At 41.8% G+C, this 20,885-nt stretch overlaps 2 protein-coding genes across 2 annotated transcripts in view; both read right to left on the bottom strand.

Moving 5' to 3' along the window:
* Positions 1 to 59: 59 nt before the first annotated feature.
* Positions 60 to 9,040, bottom strand: vps4a (vacuolar protein sorting 4 homolog A). Its single transcript, XM_046395246.1, has 11 exons — positions 8,659 to 9,040; positions 7,930 to 8,041; positions 7,673 to 7,817; positions 7,513 to 7,574; positions 7,120 to 7,239; positions 5,844 to 6,000; positions 4,908 to 5,056; positions 4,648 to 4,729; positions 3,639 to 3,858; positions 3,397 to 3,537; positions 60 to 2,181 (listed from the first exon to the last, which is right to left on the bottom strand). Exons 1-11 carry the CDS (start codon positions 8,677 to 8,679, stop codon positions 2,080 to 2,082), a joined length of 1,311 nt encoding a protein of 436 aa, XP_046251202.1. The 5' UTR covers positions 8,680 to 9,040; the 3' UTR covers positions 60 to 2,079.
* A 306-nt stretch (positions 9,041 to 9,346) lies between these two features.
* The window catches only part of sntb2 (syntrophin, beta 2), a 29,368-nt gene continuing 17,829 nt past the window's right edge, over positions 9,347 to 20,885 (bottom strand). The window contains exons 4-7 of the mRNA XM_046395245.1: positions 19,363 to 19,505; positions 18,462 to 18,658; positions 13,541 to 13,731; positions 9,347 to 12,628 (exon numbers count right to left, since the gene is read on the bottom strand). Of these exons, the coding sequence (XP_046251201.1) occupies positions 12,536 to 12,628; positions 13,541 to 13,731; positions 18,462 to 18,658; positions 19,363 to 19,505 (624 nt within the window). The 3' untranslated portion in view covers positions 9,347 to 12,535. The remainder of the gene's footprint in view (positions 12,629 to 13,540; positions 13,732 to 18,461; positions 18,659 to 19,362; positions 19,506 to 20,885) is intronic.

Raw genomic sequence — 20,885 nt, forward strand, 5'->3', positions numbered from 1 at the left:
ACGCTTAAACCCCCGGCTATTGAACATAATAAACATGTCAAACCAAAAACTGTGCCTTGTTTCATTTGAAATGTCAGTTTTTATTAATGCAGGATAAATTAGTAGTAATGGTTACGTGGCCAGCAGCAGGTGAAGTTCCCTTACAGGGAAGTTAATAGCTGACCTTGCACTGAACCATATGTACCTCCACAAACACACAGCACTGAGCTATCACAACAAAGTCCCATCACTGAGTTAGTCAGACAAGCCTGACGCAGTAGTGAGAGGACAGAGAGTTGGTGCAGAACAAACATCCAATAGCAGTTTGTTTTTAAAGAATATTTAAAATTGACTACCTGTGACTCTGCATCTCGACGGTCAGCGGAGATAGCTTTCCTTACTGTCAGCTAGCTGACAACAGAACAAATACTGCTGGGAGTGTGAGAAGGGGAGCCAGACATGAGCAAACGGTAACAAAACAATACAGTAGTGTACTTGGTGTCTCTCTCTCTAAAGAAAAGGGAACAAAAACAACAGCACACAAGAGCTTCATCTTGAAATATTTCAAATGTAAACAAAATGTATCTATTATAGTCACTGCGGTTAAATGGTGTGAATAGGTGTGATCAAATATGTACAGTGTCCTGTAACACTGTTGAACAATATATGCCACATCAAACAATCCAAAATAAAAAAATGTTGACAGTGAAAGATGTTTGACTTGATTCTCTTTACATTCAGCACTGACTCAAACAAATGTGGCCAGACTGAGAGAAACACAAACTTGAGTATAAGAAAATCCAAAAAGGAAGACGGTACAGAGAGATAAAACACAAACTAGGTCTATTTAGTAGCTGTCCCGGGGCTTTCAATTATGCCACATGATCTTCCTCAGCAGATTCAGAGTGATGAAGCGTTTCCACAGAATTCTTCTGAAAACTTAATAGACTTCTCATCCACACTGACTTATCAACTGTGGTGATGAACATGTGATATAAATGAAAGCTCAAGCACTGTTAATAAATGGATCATCTGCTGTTTTCAGTGTCAACCATGAACTTTAAAGCTCAGGCTTTAAGCCAACACTTGCAGAAAAACATGGAAATTTGAACATGTACGATACTACTACAAATGGGCAAACTCCATCTGCAGAGGAAGACCATGTCACATGACCAAAATGTCCAGAATGGCTACTAAATAAACCCTGTGATGAAACTATTTTCTCAAGGGCACATAGAGGATTAACACTGAGTTTTTAAAAATCTTTTCAAGTTTTTGGATTGAAAAATGTGGTGCTTGGTTCTCAGTCAAGCTTGTCTCCTGTAAATACTGAAGCTTCGCTCAGACTGCTGCTAGCGCTGATGTACAGGCCTGACATACATACACAAAGAGCTGCAGAGGGACACGAGGCAGCGAAGATCAAATAATTGAGCTCTTCATCAAATAACAAAATAACAGGGCTCTCAACATAGAGACAAATACATTAAGACACGCAAGTTTAATAAAAACACTTAGATGCATTCACACACTCGCATGCCTGGCAGGAGGGCTATTTTCTTATTTTCTTGTTCTTGTTTCTTCTTCAAATGTCAGTGTCCTTCATTGCAATCCAACGCAAAGTGCACAATGGCAACAAAATGTACAGTCCTTCAGTCAGATAGAATCTAGAGTTTAGATTCAAATGCAGCTTTCCTCACATCGATGCAGGTTAGGTGAGTTCTTGTAGTGAATACGCTGTAGTGGCTGCTTTGTAACTAAACTTTGTCTGAAATGGAGTAAAGATATGGGGCTCTACTGTCCAACTACCAAATCACACCAAGATTTTCTATTGCAGCATTTGGTCAACTTCCTCCAAGGATTCAAAAATAGTGGCCTAGCTGATCAGAAGTAAAAAAAAATGCAAGATTTCCTTCCTAGTTCGAGCAGACCAGTCATTTATTCTGAAATCCACGGGAGGCAGTGAACCAAGTGCTCAGCTGAGAGATGAAAGCTTACAGGATGGTACAGCAGTTGACGGGTGGGGTGAGTGCTGTCGGGAGCAGTTTGATCCTTCAGGCGGACTTTGGAGAGGTGGGGAAGGGTGGGATGGGGCTCTGTCTCTCAGCCCTCCATCCCAAAGTCCTCTGTGAACTTCTTGACTTTCAGCAGATCTTCAGTGTTGACTGTGGGACGGGTGGTGGACAGAGAGCGCAGCATGTCCGACTGCAATGGAAGCAGAGACACAAATCATTTCGGTTTGTAAATATTCAAGTTCTCCATCACTTTACCTCCTGTCGGATTTTCTGAATTCTGATACTGTGAACCATGTTATAATTTAAACATGATCCATTATGTCTGAAAAACATTTAGCATACAGCTAGGAGGTTTTGTGACTGATACTGGTGCTGTGCATCAGTGTTGTAGCGAGCAGCACTGTATGGCATATACAACCCCGATTCCACAACAGTTTGCGTGCTGTGTGAAACGTGAAACAGAATGTGATAATACGCAAAACCTTTTTGACATACTCAATTGTACTTACAGAAAGACAACATATTTTATGTTGTTCCAGATCAACTTAATTGATTTTTATGAATATCTGTTTATTCTGGTCTTGATGCCAGCAACACGTCTCAAACAAGTTGGGTCAGGGGGCTACAATAAGCTGACAAAGCTGTGTACAGCTAAGAAAACACCTGCTGGGAACATTCCACAGGTAAACAGGTTCATTGATAACAGGAGATAGGATCACGACTGGGTGTGAAAGGGGGTCCGTGAAAGGCTCAGTCGTTCACAGTCAAGGATGGATATGATGGATCGATGGATAGAGTTGTGGTTCCAAACTGTTTTGTAAGACGTACCTCGCACAGCCCAGGCAGATGAACTCGAGTGCCCCTTCAATACCACCAGTTATGTTTCAAATGTGTTACTCTGAATTCATTTCAAAGTAAAATGTCCATATAAAAATATTACTGGATGTTACAATAGTTTCATACAATTGAACCATCAGTGTTTAGTTAAATGTCGTCAAGTCTGCATTTGTACTACGACCACATGGAATTGTAAAACTGGGAAACTATTTATTCATTAACTTTAGTGTATTACTTTTAATTATTAACCAATTATTTTAGCTCACCATTTCATCTTGTCAGCTCTCTTGTTAGCTAGCTTTCACACATTCTTAATTATTCTTAACACATTTTTAATTATACTACCCCTGGCTGGGAATCACAGCTCAGGAACACACAGTTCACTTGCAAATCACTGCATTCTGCTTTTAATTTACATTTTACACAGCATCTCAACTTATTCTGGAACGAGGTTTATAATAAGGAGCACAAGGCAACATGTTGTTGTTGTTACTGTGAAGGTCTGAAATAAAGAGATGCAGCATTGTTGACCGTTTCTGTATTGTTCATTAATATGCGAGTATCTCACCATGCAGACTATGGGCTCCAGTAGCTTATCACTAGGCACATCCATCCAGGTCATCTCTATGGCCGCAGGGTCACCAGGGGAACAAGGAGTCAAGAGGTCGTCCACCATCACCTGGTTGTTGCTTCGGGATGGACCGCGAACCTGCAGGAGAAAGGAAAAAAAAAGACATTATCCATAACAGACATTAGACTAATGTGTGCTTGAACATGTTTTTTTATTTCTTTGGTTTCTAATGATGTCACCTTTTTGAAGTGCGTGGCGGACTGGACCTTCCTAACAGGCTGCATGAGAGCATCCCGGACGATGATGCTGATGTCAGCGCCGGAGTAGCCGTCTGTTTTGTGTGCGAGCTGCCGCAGGTCGGCCTCGCTCAGGCTGTGCGGCGTGTTGCCCAGATGAAGACGAAACATTTGAGCCCGAGCTGGCTCCTCCGGCAGAGGGATGTAGATACGCTTCTCAAATCTGACACAAAACATAGATTACATAAATGGTTTACATTCAGAAACCTGTGAAAAGTAGCCTGGGGATAAACGTTAGAACAAAGAGAGCCCTGAACATAATGTAGATAAACTCTCAGAGAGAGAGGAATGTACAAATGCAGGACAGTATTTCAGAATTGTATTTAGCGAAGCAGCAAGACTGAACACAGATCATATTTCAGACTCGACCACAGCTCGACAGTGTAGGTACAATTTCCAATCACTTGAGAGAAGCTACAGTATTAATTTGAGGCCCTAAATGTAGATGATTCAAGCTGCTCTGATATGTATTAGGACCTGCAGACACTTGTATAAGTCATGTGAATTGTCAGTTTAAATTAAGTGTGTAAGAGTTCAGGTAAACCTTGTTCTGTTACTTTGTACTGCACTGTCATAACTTCCCACAGACTCTGAAAAGACATAGAACACTGTTGATGTCTTTGAATGACTACTGAAATCCACTTGTGTAAGAACAATTGCTGCTGATTTTCTGCACAGCTCCCATGCAGTACTGCTTGCCAGTGACCGAAAGTCATTGGCAAGCAGTACTGGTGGAAAATAACAATGTGCCGCTGAGATGTGAAGATCAACGATATGCCATTGCAATAACCTTTGATTTAACTTAGAGACTCAGAACATACTCCAGTTGTCCTGAATCAAATGTTTTTTTCATAGTGCACAGCTGCAGTGAAATCTGCCTATAAAAACTCATAAAACAAACTCAGGGCAAGACAAACACATTTAACTGTGGGGTGCTGAAGGGACCTCTGACCTCCTGCGGATGGCAGCGTCTAGCACCCATGGGATATTGGTGGCTCCCAGCACTAGGATACCATCATTGTTGTTTCCCACACCTAGAAAAATCAGAGAGCTTTGGTCAACTCTGTGTGCACTTCCTCAGCATTCATGCATTTGCATATTTAAGATGACTTTTGCACTTTTCTATTGTCACTTCTGCAGTATCTATGACCTGACATTGCATATTCTTCATTGTGCTTTATCATTGTACATTGCTCATTTCATCTGGCCCACCCTGCATCTGGACCAAGAACTCTGTCTTGATGCGGCGGGCAGCCTCGCTCTCGTTCTCGTTCCTGGAGCCGCACAGCGAATCCACCTCATCAATGAAGATGATTGATGGTTTGTGCTGCCGAGCCAGGTCAAACAAGTTCTTCACCAGCCTGGGAGATACAGAGAAAGACGGAGAAAACGAGACAGAGAAACACAAGAGCAGTAATATTAAAGTGGCAATTTAGGTCCAAGTGGATTTGGCGACACCTACAGATTGGAACATAAAGTACAATTTAATACTACAGGTCACAGCAGTTTAATGCAAAAGGCAGGACATAATAGTTCTTTTTCTGTCCTTGTGTGATGTGGTTATACGCTGCACATGACATTTACTGCGACTACTTTGTAACAAAAATCCACTTGCGTTCGCCAGCTGAACACTTTTAATGTGCAGCTGCAGCAGAAGAAAAAGTTTGCTTTGCATGAGCACTAACTTAATATCGCATTTTTCCAGGAACATCACCACCAACACCTAGCTCGTACTACACAAATATATAAATATTGCAACACTTTAATCAGTGGCTGAAACACCATTATGTTACTTCATCATGGTTACCTCATTAGGTGACTTAACAGACATTTATTTAAAGACCTCAAGATTATCAGGTTAAAGGTGGCACTAGTGACTGTGAGCATAAAAAGGGGTATGTCCCTAACAAAGACTGTGAATGCTGCAAGTCTGGGCTGGAAATGGATTTACTGGGGGTTGTGGACATCTTATAATCCAACATTACACTGCGTTTGAGCAGCTTCAAAAATTTTATCACTTTATTTTATCACAATTAACTATTGCTATTTTTGTAATATTGAAAATCTGTTGAAAAAGGTGAAACCTTTTGAATAATAACAAATACCACACTGTTTCTATAGCAATAATAACAACGGCAAGAGACGTACTTCTCACTCTCTCCCAGCCACTTGGACATGAGGTCTGAGGAGGAGACAGAGAAGAAGGTGGAGTTATTGGCCTCGGTGGCCACGGCCTTAGCCAGGTACGACTTCCCCGTCCCCGGAGGACCAAACAGCAGGATGCCTCTCCACGGAGTCCGCTTGCCTGACAACAAAGAGACCAGAAGTAATGTTGGTCATATGGCAGCACATGGATCAGGGTATTGTTCAACAACCTGTTCAAGTCCACCATAAGCCACTAGTAAAACAGAAATGGAGATTAACATTAAAACAGTTACCTGATGTCAAACCACATGGATGGAAAGCTTGTACTAAAAGAATAGCAGTACAGAAGCCACTATAGAGGTGATGACATTTGACAATTACGTTAAAACACCTAAAGTGACTTTTTATCAACTTTTTTGGTCAAAGACAACTGAAAACAACATAAAGTAATATAATGACATTTATCAAATATTCCCAAAGAACATCTTCAGGTTGCTTTGTTTTACCCACAGTCCAAAAGACTCAATTTTCCAATAACATTGTATCAAATTACAGTAACAAAGGGTAGTACAGTAAGAAAAGCCACAAATCCTCACATTTAAGAAGCTAGAATCAGAGAATGTTTCGCGTCTTTGCTTAATAAATGATTCACAAAATACTAAATTGTTGCTAGATAATATTCTGGGGTGGGTGATATGGCTCTAACATCATATAACAATATTTCCAAATATCTACGATATTAATGATATTCTTGAAGATTTGGCAAAATATTTTTGGTTTAAACTAGTGGTTGAGCTCGCCTCACCTCAACCTGATGTTTCTGCTTGAGGTGGTGAAATAAATTTGCTGTGCTGCCTCCTTTTTGTTACAACCTTCTTGCACTTCTTACATACTATCGTATTTTGTTACATGTGGCTGTTTGCTTTCTGTCTGTGCAACGGTAAGACACTGTTACAACAACAAGTAGGAATATTGCATTCATAACATTAAATAATTATTCCAGTATCATTGCGACCGATTATGATAACACAATTTCCCCCAGGGATCAATAAAGTATTTCTGATTGTGATTCTGATGATAAGGCATCCCCATTACTGTTGACTGATCCAAGCGTTTCAGCTCATTTGACTATAGACAATCTGCCTTTTAGCTACAAACACCGATAACAAACAAACCACACTTTACTTCTGCCATGCAGTATCTTTTTAGTTTTTTGATGTCAGTGTACTATAATTAGGTGTAAACAGAATCAGACAGAGAAGAGAAGATCCCACAGTACCTGTAAAGAGGTGAGGGAATTTGATGGGCAGAATGACAGCTTCCTTCAGAGCTTCCTTAGCTCCCTCCAGTCCAGCAACATCATTCCACCTAACATTGGGCTTCTCCATTACAATAGCACCTAGACACAAAGGCAGAGCATGATTAGAAGTGGCAATACCACCCTTGATGTGCAGTCAAAAGAGCTACTTTAAAGGTGATTGCAGATCTGTGAGTGTGACAGAAAAAAAGATCTTATAACTCCACTGAAACCAAGACTACTACTGATAAACAAGAACATAAAGTTACATTTGATCAAAATTTTTCTTTACTTTCTTCTCAATCCATTTAAAAGCAGTGTGATTTAATATCACACAAACTCTAAAACAACTTGTGTGATAGCACATTTAATTACCCATAAGCTGCTCCTGCAGTTTCTTCTTCTCTGGATTTTCTCCCTCGCTATCACTATCACTCCTAGATCAGATACAAACACACGGAAAGGATGACACAAATACACTAAAGACCACAGGCTTGAAAATGTTTCCTGAGAGCACTGAAGATAGACAGCATACTTGTCATTGCTCTGTGCCTCTTTGACAGGCTTTTTCCCCTGTTTGTCTTTATTTTTCAAATAGTCCTTGAGCTTCTCTGCTCTGTCCAGGTACTGCATACACTTTGCTCGAATACTCTCCTTTGCCTTGTCACTGTGGGCCTCATCTGAAAGGAAAGACATTCCAAATGACAATATGCATGAAACCCAATGTTCAATGTTTGTATCGACATAAGCGTATAAAACTAGATGAACTGCCAGGCAGGCTGCAGTACTTACATTTGATGGCATGTAGGAAATATTCCACAGCATGCTGGTACAGGCGTAAGGCCTCCTCATAATTCTTTGCCTTGTCTTCCTCTGTGGCTTTGGTCACAAGATCAATAGCTTTCTGCAACAGATGCAGAGAAATACAGTGAGAGAGCAAATGTAGATGTAAGATGGATTGATGTTGGAAACACAGATGCACAACTGCACATGTCACAACTCTAGCATCAACCAAAACAAAGCGCAGTATACACTTAACATGTTGTACATGCAGTTTCTGTGATTCTACAAACAAAATATAATGTGCGATTTCTTAAGGCAAAGAATACTATAATGTGCCATGACTCAAAGCTTCGCTTTTTCATTCAATTTTGGCTGTGTGCGAACAGGAGCCACAGCCCAGCTAACGGGCAGATAGTGGTTCTTACGGTTATCAACATTCTCCCGGAGAGGTTAAACGGTAACTTAGTTAGCAATTACAAATTCACGACCTAAACCAGTATTATTTAATACTGTTATATATTATGTAGTTAGCACGTAAAGCAATGTTCGATATATATTAAAACTGTTATTTTCACCACCATGCATTGGAAGCACTGTTCGCAGGCTTAGTTAACTAAACTGTCATGCTAACAACGCTAGCTGACTTTAGCATCAGCTTGCGTTCGAGCTGCTGTATGGGCTAAGGCAAGTTATATCCATTTGGAGCAGGGTACCGTTAGCTAGCAAACAGTAGCCTACCTGTAATGTTGACGTTGTCATTTCATCTCACTCTTCTGCTCTCCGCCCAGATTTCTATCCTCAGACCCTACCCAAAGATGGATATGTGAAGAAATGAACTCCTTCAAAGCCCTATGTTGTGAGTGGACAGATCGCTCTTGACATGACAAAACAGTGGCTAATATGTTAGCTTGCAAATGTGACAGCTCTGCTTCGGCCCAACAAAACCACAGCAACACTGCGTATACCAACAAGCTAGCTGATCCAAAGATAACTTCCGGTTAAAAGTTTCAAAATATGATAGCCAATGAAAAACAAACGCCATAAAAATGACAGAATATACAATCCCAGGAAGAATATACTATGGCTAAGATTTTCGCTAAATGCAATTTTATTTATTGAAATTCTTATTTCCGGTTTTATGGCGAAAACCAGCGTCTTTGCTAAAACCACCAACTCGACAAATGGCAACAATAGAGGTATGCGCTTCCGCCACCTGGCGGCCTAATTCATGCTATAGCAGGATTACATCAATACTTGAAAGAGACACATATGCCCCATAATAATACAGAAAATATAAACGTGCACCCCAACGGCAACTCCAACAGAAAATATCAATATGTAAAATGTAAGTAATTATGGTCTATATTACCTTACTTAAGACATAAAACCTGCATCTTTGAAACAAACCACACATCAACTTATATTCTTTGTTTTAGTTTTCAGTTTTATTGGTAGGTATTTACATTTGAGATTATTACATTGCTATCATACACTGTATACTGTATCTTGGAAGGAAGTCTAAAATACTTTGCATACGACAGGTTATTGCAGCAGCACTTTATCCTTTTTGTGACTTTTCAGTTCAATGATTGTGTTGGACGCAAGCTGCCACAGATATTACCTTTGGTTCAAAACCCCCTCTTTTGAAGCATTGCTTTGCATAGACAGGATAGCTACACTATCAGAACAAAAAGAGAAAGAAGATCAAAAATAATCATGTGGAAGAAGAAAGGAGTTATACATTCACAGATTTAAACGGGTCTGATTGGTTAGTGCATCAAGCTCAAAGAGGGACGGCCTGTAGTTTGTTGAAAGTAGACCAACTCCAGACAATCAGATTTGTGCAGCGTCAAATATGGTGAAACAGTCAGATGACGCAGTGCAACACTTCCCTATTGCTTCAAATGTTGCAGGAGAAAGACTTCATGTCAGGCCGTGTAACTCAAACCTCCCACATACACGCAATGTTTTAGGGGAAGCACAGGCTGCTTCTCCTTTAATGGCAACTCATCAACTACAGCTTAAAAAAGAATATTAGAAACATTATGATTACACATTTTCACTTTCATATAAGATGCCAAACAAGGTTATTCAAACCAGGACATCAGAGTCCAAAATAGAACAGAAGTAATTCAGACTGGTGATTGTATTCCTTATCCGAGGACAGAAGGGTTATCTTGTTTTCCTTTCTTGCATGGTCAGCGGACACAATGCTTCATTATTTGAGGCCCAAAAGAACACAGAGCCTCTACTGAAGGGTCACTTTAGCAGCATGTACCATGAACCATCTGAAGGTTATGAAAATGTGTTATCTAGAGTCATGCTGAACTCATTAACGAGTTAAGTCTCAACACAGGCACTGGACCGAACAGATGACCTAAAGGGAGGATTGTAAACTCCGCTCACCTTGATTTTATTCCAAATGGCCTAACTTAGTACCTAAAACTGAGGGGGATATAGATATTGGCTGTTCTGATTGTATTTAGTACTAAATGAAATGATACAATCTGCAATGGGATTAGTTTTTCAGGAGCTTGAACATTCTTTCTTGACCTTGTAAAAACTCACCTTAAATCTTGGATTTATGAGACATTTCCTGAGCTTTCAAATGCATCTCATGGTCTTGCATGGAGTTTGCCCAGTTCTCACCAGATGATCTCACCACATCTTTGAAATAGACTGAATATGAATATGAATAGGACTGAATGGACACTGGAAACAGACAACATCATTTGTCTTTCAACAGCAGGGGCCAGACTGGCCAAACTGCAAAAAGTGAAATTCTGGACCTTAGTGAAAGATAAAAGAATCCACTTTGAATTCACTTTTACTCCTAGTTATTATTCTCTGTGTATGTATTCTGTGTGGTATAAAAATTTCTTTCATTTCATTATCTGTTTTCTCTGGAGTACCTTATCTACAGGTGGCAGAAATTCTGTCCTGCTCAAGTTTGTTTCTTTTTTGTTTCCATTTTAGTCAGCTTCCTGTTATTTCATCCCTTTTATATATGATAAATATTTTTATATTTATTTATTCATTTTTAAATCAAGATAACACAGTCCTTAATCTCCACTGCCAATATATGCACACCTGTAATATGGCAAGTTCCATGCTTAGGTCACGTGATGACAGCTGAGCCATCTCCATGACAACTGAGCAAAGGCATGTGGGGGTTAAAAACTCCAAAGGAAAGCCTGTAAGTGGACCTTGAATAAAGATTATTTCCTCAAAGTTTCCCAGGCATTTTAAGACTGAAATGGAAGGAGAAGACTGTTAATGAGCTCAAAGACATACAGTGTGTGGTCATCTTTCTGCTGCAGGGGTTCATATGAGGTACAACGTCTCGACCGTTATAGTCTGGAATATTAAAATACACTGGTACTTCTGTCACGTGATGGCCCACCTCGAAACCTCGAAAAGCCTGCTAAACAGTCCTTAGCCACAGAAATGCTACTGTACGAACGGTAACAGGAGACAAGTACTCTCAAGCAAATTGGAATGCAATGATAGCGAGACGGAGACGGCGTGGTAGTGTAGGTCAGTAAGGGGAGGTAACGCACGGTCATCATACATCATCATCTGATACAGAGTTCAATGTCCAGAAGTCATGCTATCATGAGATATACACTTATAAAAACAAACGACATAAAAACAAAGTAACATGGTTTACACTATAAGAGTAATACTATTGCTCGCGCATGTCGAAAGCTTGAAACTCTCTTTTTGTGTGAAATAAAAAAGGAAACATTACAAAGAATGTCTCTGACTACATGTAAAAAGGCACAGTTGGCAATCCTGATTACAACAGTAGTTTGGGATAATGTGCTAAAAGGTGAGTCTGTCAGACAGCAGGCACACTATCAAGCCAACAGAAACATGTAGTACGGACACACATGCACACACCAACACGCAGGCCTTTCTTCATTCACACAGTCTCCGATCAGTCAACTGCATTCTGACTCTAAAACATGTCGACACAAAGACAAACAAACACATCAAAAAGATACATTGGAAGGCTGTCATGGAATGATAGGCATAGAGTAAAAATAGGGAGCATTTGCCAATCCGTGCTTGGCTGTGTATTAATTGTCTAAAAAAAACCCTTCCTTTCCTTAATCTATTTCAGTAACATTTTGCTTGAAGTGCATTGGTAACGGACCCTCATAAGCACATTACAGCATCTTTGCTTGTTTTTCTTTTTACGTCATATCGGATCATCGTCATCAAATTGAATACATTATCACCTGGAATGTTATGAGATTGTTAATAGCTATTTTTGGCATTTTGTACCAGCCTACCTACACTTCATGACTTCAAGCAAAGTGCCACTTCCTTTTTACCTGCCCTTGCAATAAAAGTCAGTGCAAGAGGCAGAGGTGAAGTTGGAAGAGAAGGCACATTTTTGAGACAATCAACAATACGACTCCCGGGTTAAATTTCCCCTGCAGCGTCACCTCAGGCCTAACTTCAGCTGTGAATGGAGAAACTGGACCAAAATGAAATAAAATAACAATAATAACGAATGGACCACCAGTATCAGCATGCTGGGAGTGTCTTCCCCCTCTTCGCTGCGCCTGGACCCGTCCTCTCATCCATGCTGCTGCTGTTTGTTGATTCACGTGAGCAGGCCCATTCGAGTGAGCTTCGCTGACAGGAAGGAGTGGAGGACAAACACCACCGGCTTTGGACCCGAGTGGAGGTCAAATACCTTGAGGATGGAGAGAGGGAGGAAGCGAGGCAGGAGGAGAAAAACAGCAGGGAAGATGGAAACAGGAAAAGAAAGAAAGGGTAAAACCTCTGCTGTGATATTTTCCTGAGATGCTCGACTCCCTGGCAGAGAGTTTACAGTAAAATTTCAGTTGCTCCCTTCCTTTCATCACTTCTACTTGTTGTAACTTACCAATAGATTTTTTTTTTATAACAAATAAATTAACTGGCCAATCACTTTAACATAGAGTCATTTGTTCTGATCCTTGACTGTACTGTTCATTGCATGTTATTGCAGCAGCTAACAAAACCTCAAGCAGAGGTGAGAAGCAGCCCACAGAGGTCCCGTAAGTTCACCAAAGGTTTGAGGACACATTCGACTGAAATGCTCTACTGACGTCAGCGTTTTGGTTTAACTAAAGGTTTCCAAGTGAATTTGTGGTTCTTTAGTGTTTGCGCTTCCTTTTAAGTAAAAGCTGCAGTCAAACGTTTGAGATTCAGCTGAGATTAGGAAATCATGTGTACCTTAACTAACTGAGATAAGCTGTTTCATAGTCACTCTGACAGAGCTTCTCATTTACACTCAACACTAAACTATTGGTTAATTAATTCATAAAGAAAAGAAACAACTTCTGATACTGAATAAGTAAATAAGACACTTCACATTCTAAAATATAAATAAATATTCTCTGGCTTCAGCTCCTCAGTTGTGATGATTTGCTGCTTGTCACTGCAAGTATTTTGCTGAAATCACTTGGGGCTCAAAGAACCTGATTGACAATTGTCACAACCTTTTGTCTAAACAATTCATCAAAAAATAATTGACTGAAAGATAAATGATGAAAAAGTTACACTGTCCTCATATCACATGCTGAACTAATCTGATTTCTCTCTGGCCGAAGTCTTAACTTACCATTTCTCCCTCCGGACCCCCAAAATCAAGGTAGAGGTTGCGTATTCCATCGTCAGCGGACATTTTGAGCTTCTCATAGGGGTATCTGTACAGCACTGCGCCCCCTGCTGGATCTGCCGGCTCCCTTGTCACAGTAAAGCCCTTCTCATAGTGCAGCGTCAGGCGAACATCTTGTCTGTTCAATGTGCAACCTGAAAGAGGGGGTGAGAGAGACAGTGTGTGTGTGTGTGGAGGGTGAGTAATGTGTGTGCTCATCGCAATATGTAGTAGTATATAATAAACACCGCACTATAGTCAAAGTGCGGTGTTTAGAAGACACTGACTGCTGTACTGTGTCAATAGCAGCAGCTATAGTGAACACCAGGCCTTAGCAAACCTTCCTTGTGTGGTCGGCAAAGCATTTGGGGTCAAAAACATTTGTTTGCTATGACTGGACGGATAACATTTTGCATTTATTAAATATTCATGACTTGCCTTCACTATGCTTTTTGACCACTAAAATCTTCCTAGCACCTTCCCAGACTCATCCTCCAGCAGTCAGCCAGTGTTTTGTTCATGTGTTTAGAGGGGGGGTGGCTTTGGAGGGAGGCTTCAATAAAGGGGATCTGACTGTTTTTTCGCTTGGATACTTTCAAAATCTGGTTTCAGAATCAGAATTCCTTTATTAATCCCTGGAGGGAAATTCTTGTTTTTACAGACATTGCACATGCAGTATTCCCGACCAAGAAAGGAGAAAAGTGCAGAGTATAAAAAATAGGATAAACTTAATAAAGATAGGGTAAACAAAACTAAAATCTCAAAGTACAGGTATTTACAAAAAACTGTATTCGAATTTTTAAGAAAAATTTAAAATACAGGTATGTGCATGTGTAAAAAGCCAATATGTACATTGTATATATACAGTGAGTGTGTCTATCACAGTGCTGAGTTTAACAGTTTGATGGCGACAGGCAGGAATGATTTCCTGTGTCGCTCTGTGGTGCATCGTGGGAGTATGAGTCTGTTGCTGAACGAGCTCCTGTAGCCGATCAGCACATTGTGGAGAGGGTGAGAGGGAAAGTCCAGTATAGTTCTTATTTTGGACAACATCCTCCTCTCAGACACCACTGTCAGAGAGTCCAGTTCCTCTCCCACAACATGGCTGGCCTTCTTGATGATTCTATTGAGTCTGTTGGTGTCCCTCACCCTCAGGCAGCTGCCCCAGCAGGCAACGGCATATGTGATGGCACTGGACACCACCGACTCATAGAACATCCTCAGCATCGTCCTGCAGATGTTGAAGGACCTCAGCCGCCTCAGAAAGTAGAGGCGACTCTGGCCCTTTCTGTAGACCATGTCCACATTCTTGCACCAGTCCAGTTTGTGGTCTAAGTACACCCCCAAGTACTTGTACTGTTCCACCACCTCCACAGTGTCCCCTTTGATGTTGATAGGGGTCACTGGAGCCTTAGTCCTCCTCAGGTCCACCACCAGTTCTTTGGTCTTTGTCACATTGAGCTGTAGGTGGTTTTTCCCGCTCCATGTGACAAAGTTGTCCACTACCGTCCTGTACTCTCTCTCATCCCCCCCAGTAATACACCCAACCACTGCAGAGTCATCAGAAAATTTCTGAAGATGGCAGGACTCTGTGCAGTGCGTAAAGTCTGTGGTGTAAATCGTGAAGAGGAAGGGAGAGAGGACAGTCCCCTGTGGAGCCCCGGTGTTGCTGATCACTTCATCTGACAGGCAGCACTTCAGGCGTACGTACTGCGGTCTGCCCGTCAGATAGTCTGCGATCCAGGACACCAGTGGGGCATCCACCTGCATCGCTATCAGCTTCTCAGCCAGCAGAGCCGGCCTGATGGTGTCAAACGCACTCGAGAAATCGAAAAACGTGATTCTCACAGTGCTTGCCGGCTTGTCCAGGTGAGTGTAGACTCTGTTCAGCAGGTAGATGATCGCATCGTCCACTCCAAGGCGGGGCTGGTAGGCGAACTGAAGGGGATCCTGAAGCGGTTGGACCATGGGCCTGAGCTGCTCCAGGACGAGTCTTTCCAGGGTCTTCATGATGTGTGACGTCAGGGCCACAGGCCTGTAGTCCTTGGGGTCGCTGGGACGCGGCGTCTTCGGGACAGGAACGAGGCATGACGTCTTCCACACCACGGGGACCCTCTGAAGACTCAGACTCAGGTTGAAGACATGATGAAGTACTCTGCTTAGCTGGGGGGCACAGGCTTTCAGGACCCTGGGGCTCACACCATCTGGGCCTGCAGCTTTGCCTGCACGGAGTCTCTGCAGCTGTCTTCTCACCTGGTCAGCTGTGAAGGTCATCGTTGGGGTGATGGGTGGGGGAGGAGTGCTTGTGGTACCCAGGTGAGAGTGGTCCACCCAGGCTTCTGGGGACGAGGTGTGAGCGAGGCCATCCAGATGGAATGTGGGTGGAGGGAGAGAGGCTGGAGTGGCTGGTTGCTGCAGCCGTACTGCTGAGGAGTCGTTTGAAGTGTGAATTGGGGTCCCTGTGTCGAATCTGTTAAAAAAACTGATTCAACTCGTTCGCCCGTTCCACACTGCCATCAACTCCTCCGCTGTTTGGCCCGTAACCTGTGATGGTCCTCATGCCACTCCACACCTCTCTCGTGTTGTTCTGCTGGAGTTTCCACTCCAGCTTCCTCCGGTACCTCTCCTTTGCCTCCCTGATCTTTGATCTCAGGGTACGCTGGATAGCTCTCACCTCCTCCCTATTGCCTGCTCTGAAAGCCCTCTTCTTGTCATTGAGGATGGCTTTGATGTCCTTGGTTACCCACGGCTTGTTGTTGGGGTAACACTTTACAGTTGTGGTTGGGACAATGGTGTCCACACAGAAGTTTATGTAGGCAGTGATGCACTCAGTGAGCCCATCAATGTCCTGGCCGTGGGGCTCACAGAGTGCCTGCCAATCTGTCACCTCAAAACAGCCCTGGAGTGTCTCATTGGCCGCGTCTGTCCATCTCCTCACAGTCCTTGAAGTTGTAGTTTACTGCTACAGTACTACTTTCTCCACCATTACCAACCCTAGCAGTATCTGTGTACTAATTAATAACTTGCCCATGAAGGTTCACTCAAGCTTATGCATCAAACTGGATGGGATGCAGTTCTCTGCCGCAGCCCCAAAAGTAGCGTGTCTTTTATATAAAAATCCTGCCTGGTGCAGCTGTGAGTGCATTTGATCCGAAAGCATTTCCCTGTGTATTACTGTAACCCAACTGGCTTGAATATTCCTGCACAACTGTGAGCCTGTGTAGCAGCAGGACAGCAAAGAGGAAGGAAAAAAAAGGCTGAGTCTTTCCAGAGCTGTTCCGTCAGCCAACTATTGTTCTGCACAGAGTGAACGCATTCCCCTCTGCTGGCTCCAACTTCTGCTTTTCCTACACAGAGCTGCACTTTCTGAACTGCTGCAGGCCTGCTGCTGAGACAGTCACTGTCAGGAGCTTCCTGTCACAGTCAAAGTATTTTTCTGTATACAGGCCTATATAAACATGGCAATATTTTATCTGTGCTTACTTGGAAAAACTGTGATGATTATCATCATGTACAAATGTTATATGGTGTTTAGGCTGTAGAAAAGTAAAACACCATATAATGCTTGGCATCCACTTGTTAGCACAATGACTTCAAGCGAGCCCACATCCTCTGTCTGCTTACTCACTCTCCCACACTGCGACCAACCTGTGTGCACAAACCTAAACTACACAGGCAGCGTATAAAACAAACACACACACACCCCTACATGCATGTGGGCCATATGTGTCCAAGGTTCTAAATCAACACTGTGGTATCTGTGTGGTTGTAGTCTGTGGTGTTGTGTTGCATTGCACTGCACTATATGAGGTGTTTCCTGCGGATACATCTACACTGGGGGTGACATTAACTCTATCCAACAATCACCTTAACTATAGTTTTAGTTTTTTATAAATCACTGCACGAATTTCCTTTATCATTTTGGATAATGTCTGATACATTCATCTCATTTAATGATGAGATAATGAGATGATCAGTTAAAGATATTGGGTTGATTAGTCATAAGTCACGGCGGAAGTATTAGGTTTCTTTACTTAAAGGTGCAATAACTAATTATTTTTATTTCTTGTGATTTTTATTAGCCATTTCGGTGCAGCAGAAACAAAACACTGACATAATTTTAAAGCTGATGGTCTGAACTAGTAAACAGTTGCCTATTTATAGATCAGCAGATTCAAAGTAACATTAGCATTCATTTGGAGTCATGTTTCTGCCCAGCAGTCACCTTTTAGTTCTGGTTTGGTGTCCACTACCTCCTCCTGAGGGAAATATCTGGTTCTTTAGCCATTAAATGCTCCACTATATTCACCAGCCAGTCTGTCTGCCTACTGTTTGGTGCTGTGCAGGTAGAATACAGTGAGCTTAACAGGGATTTTTTGTTGAAAAGAGCTCCCTGCTGCTGCTGCAACAAAGCTGTTGAGAGTACACAGTCTGAACCAAAACGGCAGAGAGGACTTATAGACATTTTAAGTAAAGGAAATAATACCACAATGTAAAACACTTCATTGTAATGAAGTCCTGTACTAAAATATTCTTTAGGTAGAAAAATTACTCACTATGCAGTGGTCCTGTTATATTATTGCATATCATATTATTTGATAATTATTATCATTATTGCATTACTATGTATGGAGCATTTAAATGCTGAAGCTGGTTGAGATGGAGCTAGTTTTTATACAAAACATAAGATAAGTTTATTGATCATTTATCGATTTTATTGAATAAAATCTCGCAGTTCCGCTGAGAGCCATGATCAGTCATTACAGAAATGGTTAATAAGTTCCCAACATTCAAGCAGCAGGAGATCTGAGTGACTGAAACAACTGTCAGCCCCTTATGAAGACCAGTTGTCTCTTATGAATCAATGTCTCACATACACACTCACCAATGGAGACTTCTTTGATGAGCTCGGCGGCAGCATGCGCCCCCTGCACGAGGGCTCGCGTCCACGAAGACAGATCCCAGTGGGTCTCCACTCGGAAGATGTGGGACTCGATGCCCCGGCCTGTGCCCGTCCGAGTGGCAAACACCAGGTCTGAACCCTGTGCAGGAGAACCCCGGGCGCTGCCAGAATGAACCAGTCTGGAGGGAGCATGAAAACATGAACAGATTTAACGTTCTCAAAGACAACTGGTATAGATAATCTGCATCAAGTCCCTTAAGTGTAATCAGCCACCACACTGACTGGTCTAGTTAGTGTCATTTCCTCAATAGGCTGAACTGGGTTTTGACATTCGTGTTGTTCCTTATTTGTTTTTATCTTCACAGGAGGGGGTTCCCAAGTATAGTTTGTGATGAAACTCACCTTTGCATTGGGAAACCCCTCTCCCCACACTCTGAACTGACTATAATGTAACCTAGAAAGGGTTTTCACTTTCATTTAAAAGAGAGCAACTATAAACATCCAGGGACTTACCAAAAGTTACAGCCTGTTGAACATATGTTGACAGAGGTTGAAAAGCACTGAACTGACAGCCTGTTGAAACCTTTTGACACTCAGCTGGTATATTTACTGATACTGACAGTCAAAAAAAGCCCCACCCAAATGCACCTTAAGACGAATATAAACCTCTTTGTTATGAAACAACAAAAGACAAACCAATTTCACAACTCTGATGACAATTAACTGTCTATCAAATCTATCAGAGGGTCAAGTCTGTGATCTGTTCTCTGATTGGGATTCTCATTTGTCCCGTAGCACAATCTAAAGTGTTTCCTGATGGAAGTAAAGAAAACCAGTCAGATGAGATTCGAACACTGGCTTTATTGCTGTCTGCTGTCTTTACCTTGTGGCTAGCAGAGGGTGTGTGAGCAGAGGTATGGACCAGGACTCTCTGCTCCACGGCACCGATTCAAACAGCAGGATGTCCTTCTCCGTCAGTGCCATGACCACTGGTTTGTACTGCTGCCGTCCACCTTCCAGCTGGACCTAAAGAAGAAAGTCAGGAGACGTCACTGACTATATGTGGAAAACATGATAACACCAATGAACTGAGATATGGGGTTAGTTATAGTGATGCACCAGTTTGACAGTGTACAGGTACTGCTGAGTTTGACAGTTCGACCTGAATTCTGAAAGTATTGAGGTTTAAATGGGCGGCGTGTGTCTGAGTCATGCCAGAGTGAGTGGAGTGTTGGTGGAGTTACAGTAAAAAGTAGCAACATTAAATCAGATAGTGTGTTTGTGAGAGCAACTGTGACGAGTAGGTGGGCTCCGCAGGAAATAACGCAATGCCCTGGAAATTTCCATCAGTGTTTCCTGTTTGAACCCGGTGAAAATAAACAGAGGAATCCATACATTCAACAAGACCTTGAATGAACAGTTCATCAGCGTGAAAAGGTATTATTCAGAGTAAGAGTGAACTGAGACAAGCCCTGGTTCACTTTTCAGTGCGCATGTTTAAATTTAGGCTTAAAGCTAATTTGAGAAAACACACTCTTCCTGTGTGCTGTGCAGGTTATGACATTAGAGCAGAAATGCCAGCGTCTCTGTTTGAGGTCTGGGCATGTGCAGTGATGTAGGAGTACTGAAACAGAAAGCTAAGCTAAACTGGAATTATCTCCTCGCAGATGTACGCATCTGTTCACCAGTCAAGTTGCAGTTTACGTTCATGTCAGTCCACACTTCTACAATATATGTAGTGACTGACAGAGAGCTTCATCACATGGTGCAACAACAATCATTTGAAGGTCATTCATTCATTCATTTTTTATACCGTTTATCTGTCAAGGTCGTGAGGGGACTGGAGCCTATCCCTGCTGACCTTTGACCTTTTGGATATAAAATACCATCTCTCCACCATTTTATTCTGTCAGATATTTGTATGAAATTTTGTCCGAATCAGTGCATGAATTCTTGTGACCTCTTCTGTGAGATCACTGTGACCTTTTTTTCTAATCAGTTCATCCTTGGTCCAAATGGATGTTTGAATGTTTGAATTTGAAGAAATTTGCTCAATGGGTTTCTAGGATACTGTGTTCATGAGAATGGGATGGACATGAGGTGACAGTGACAGCGAGTATTTTTTGGGTCTGTGTGTGTCATGAAAAATTAAGTAATAAGTAAGTTATTAAGTTGAGTAAATTGCATAATTAAGTACTTCTTGGTGCAAAATTTCAAAAAGTACTGTCATCATAGATGGACTTGTAGGTTTCTCTGTTGGTCTTTGTTGAACTGCAAATTTTAAGTTCTTTTAGAGGAATGGAATTTATAACCTTTAAAACCTTTGAAAGCGGTAGCTGATCTTCACTTAGTGTTTCTCAAAACGGCAAACTACTTCTGATTTATTTGCCACTGAGCATAAAGGTC

The sequence above is a fragment of the Scatophagus argus genome, chromosome 7, assembly GCF_020382885.2.
Source record: "Scatophagus argus isolate fScaArg1 chromosome 7, fScaArg1.pri, whole genome shotgun sequence".
Classification (NCBI taxonomy): domain Eukaryota; kingdom Metazoa; phylum Chordata; class Actinopteri; family Scatophagidae; genus Scatophagus; species Scatophagus argus.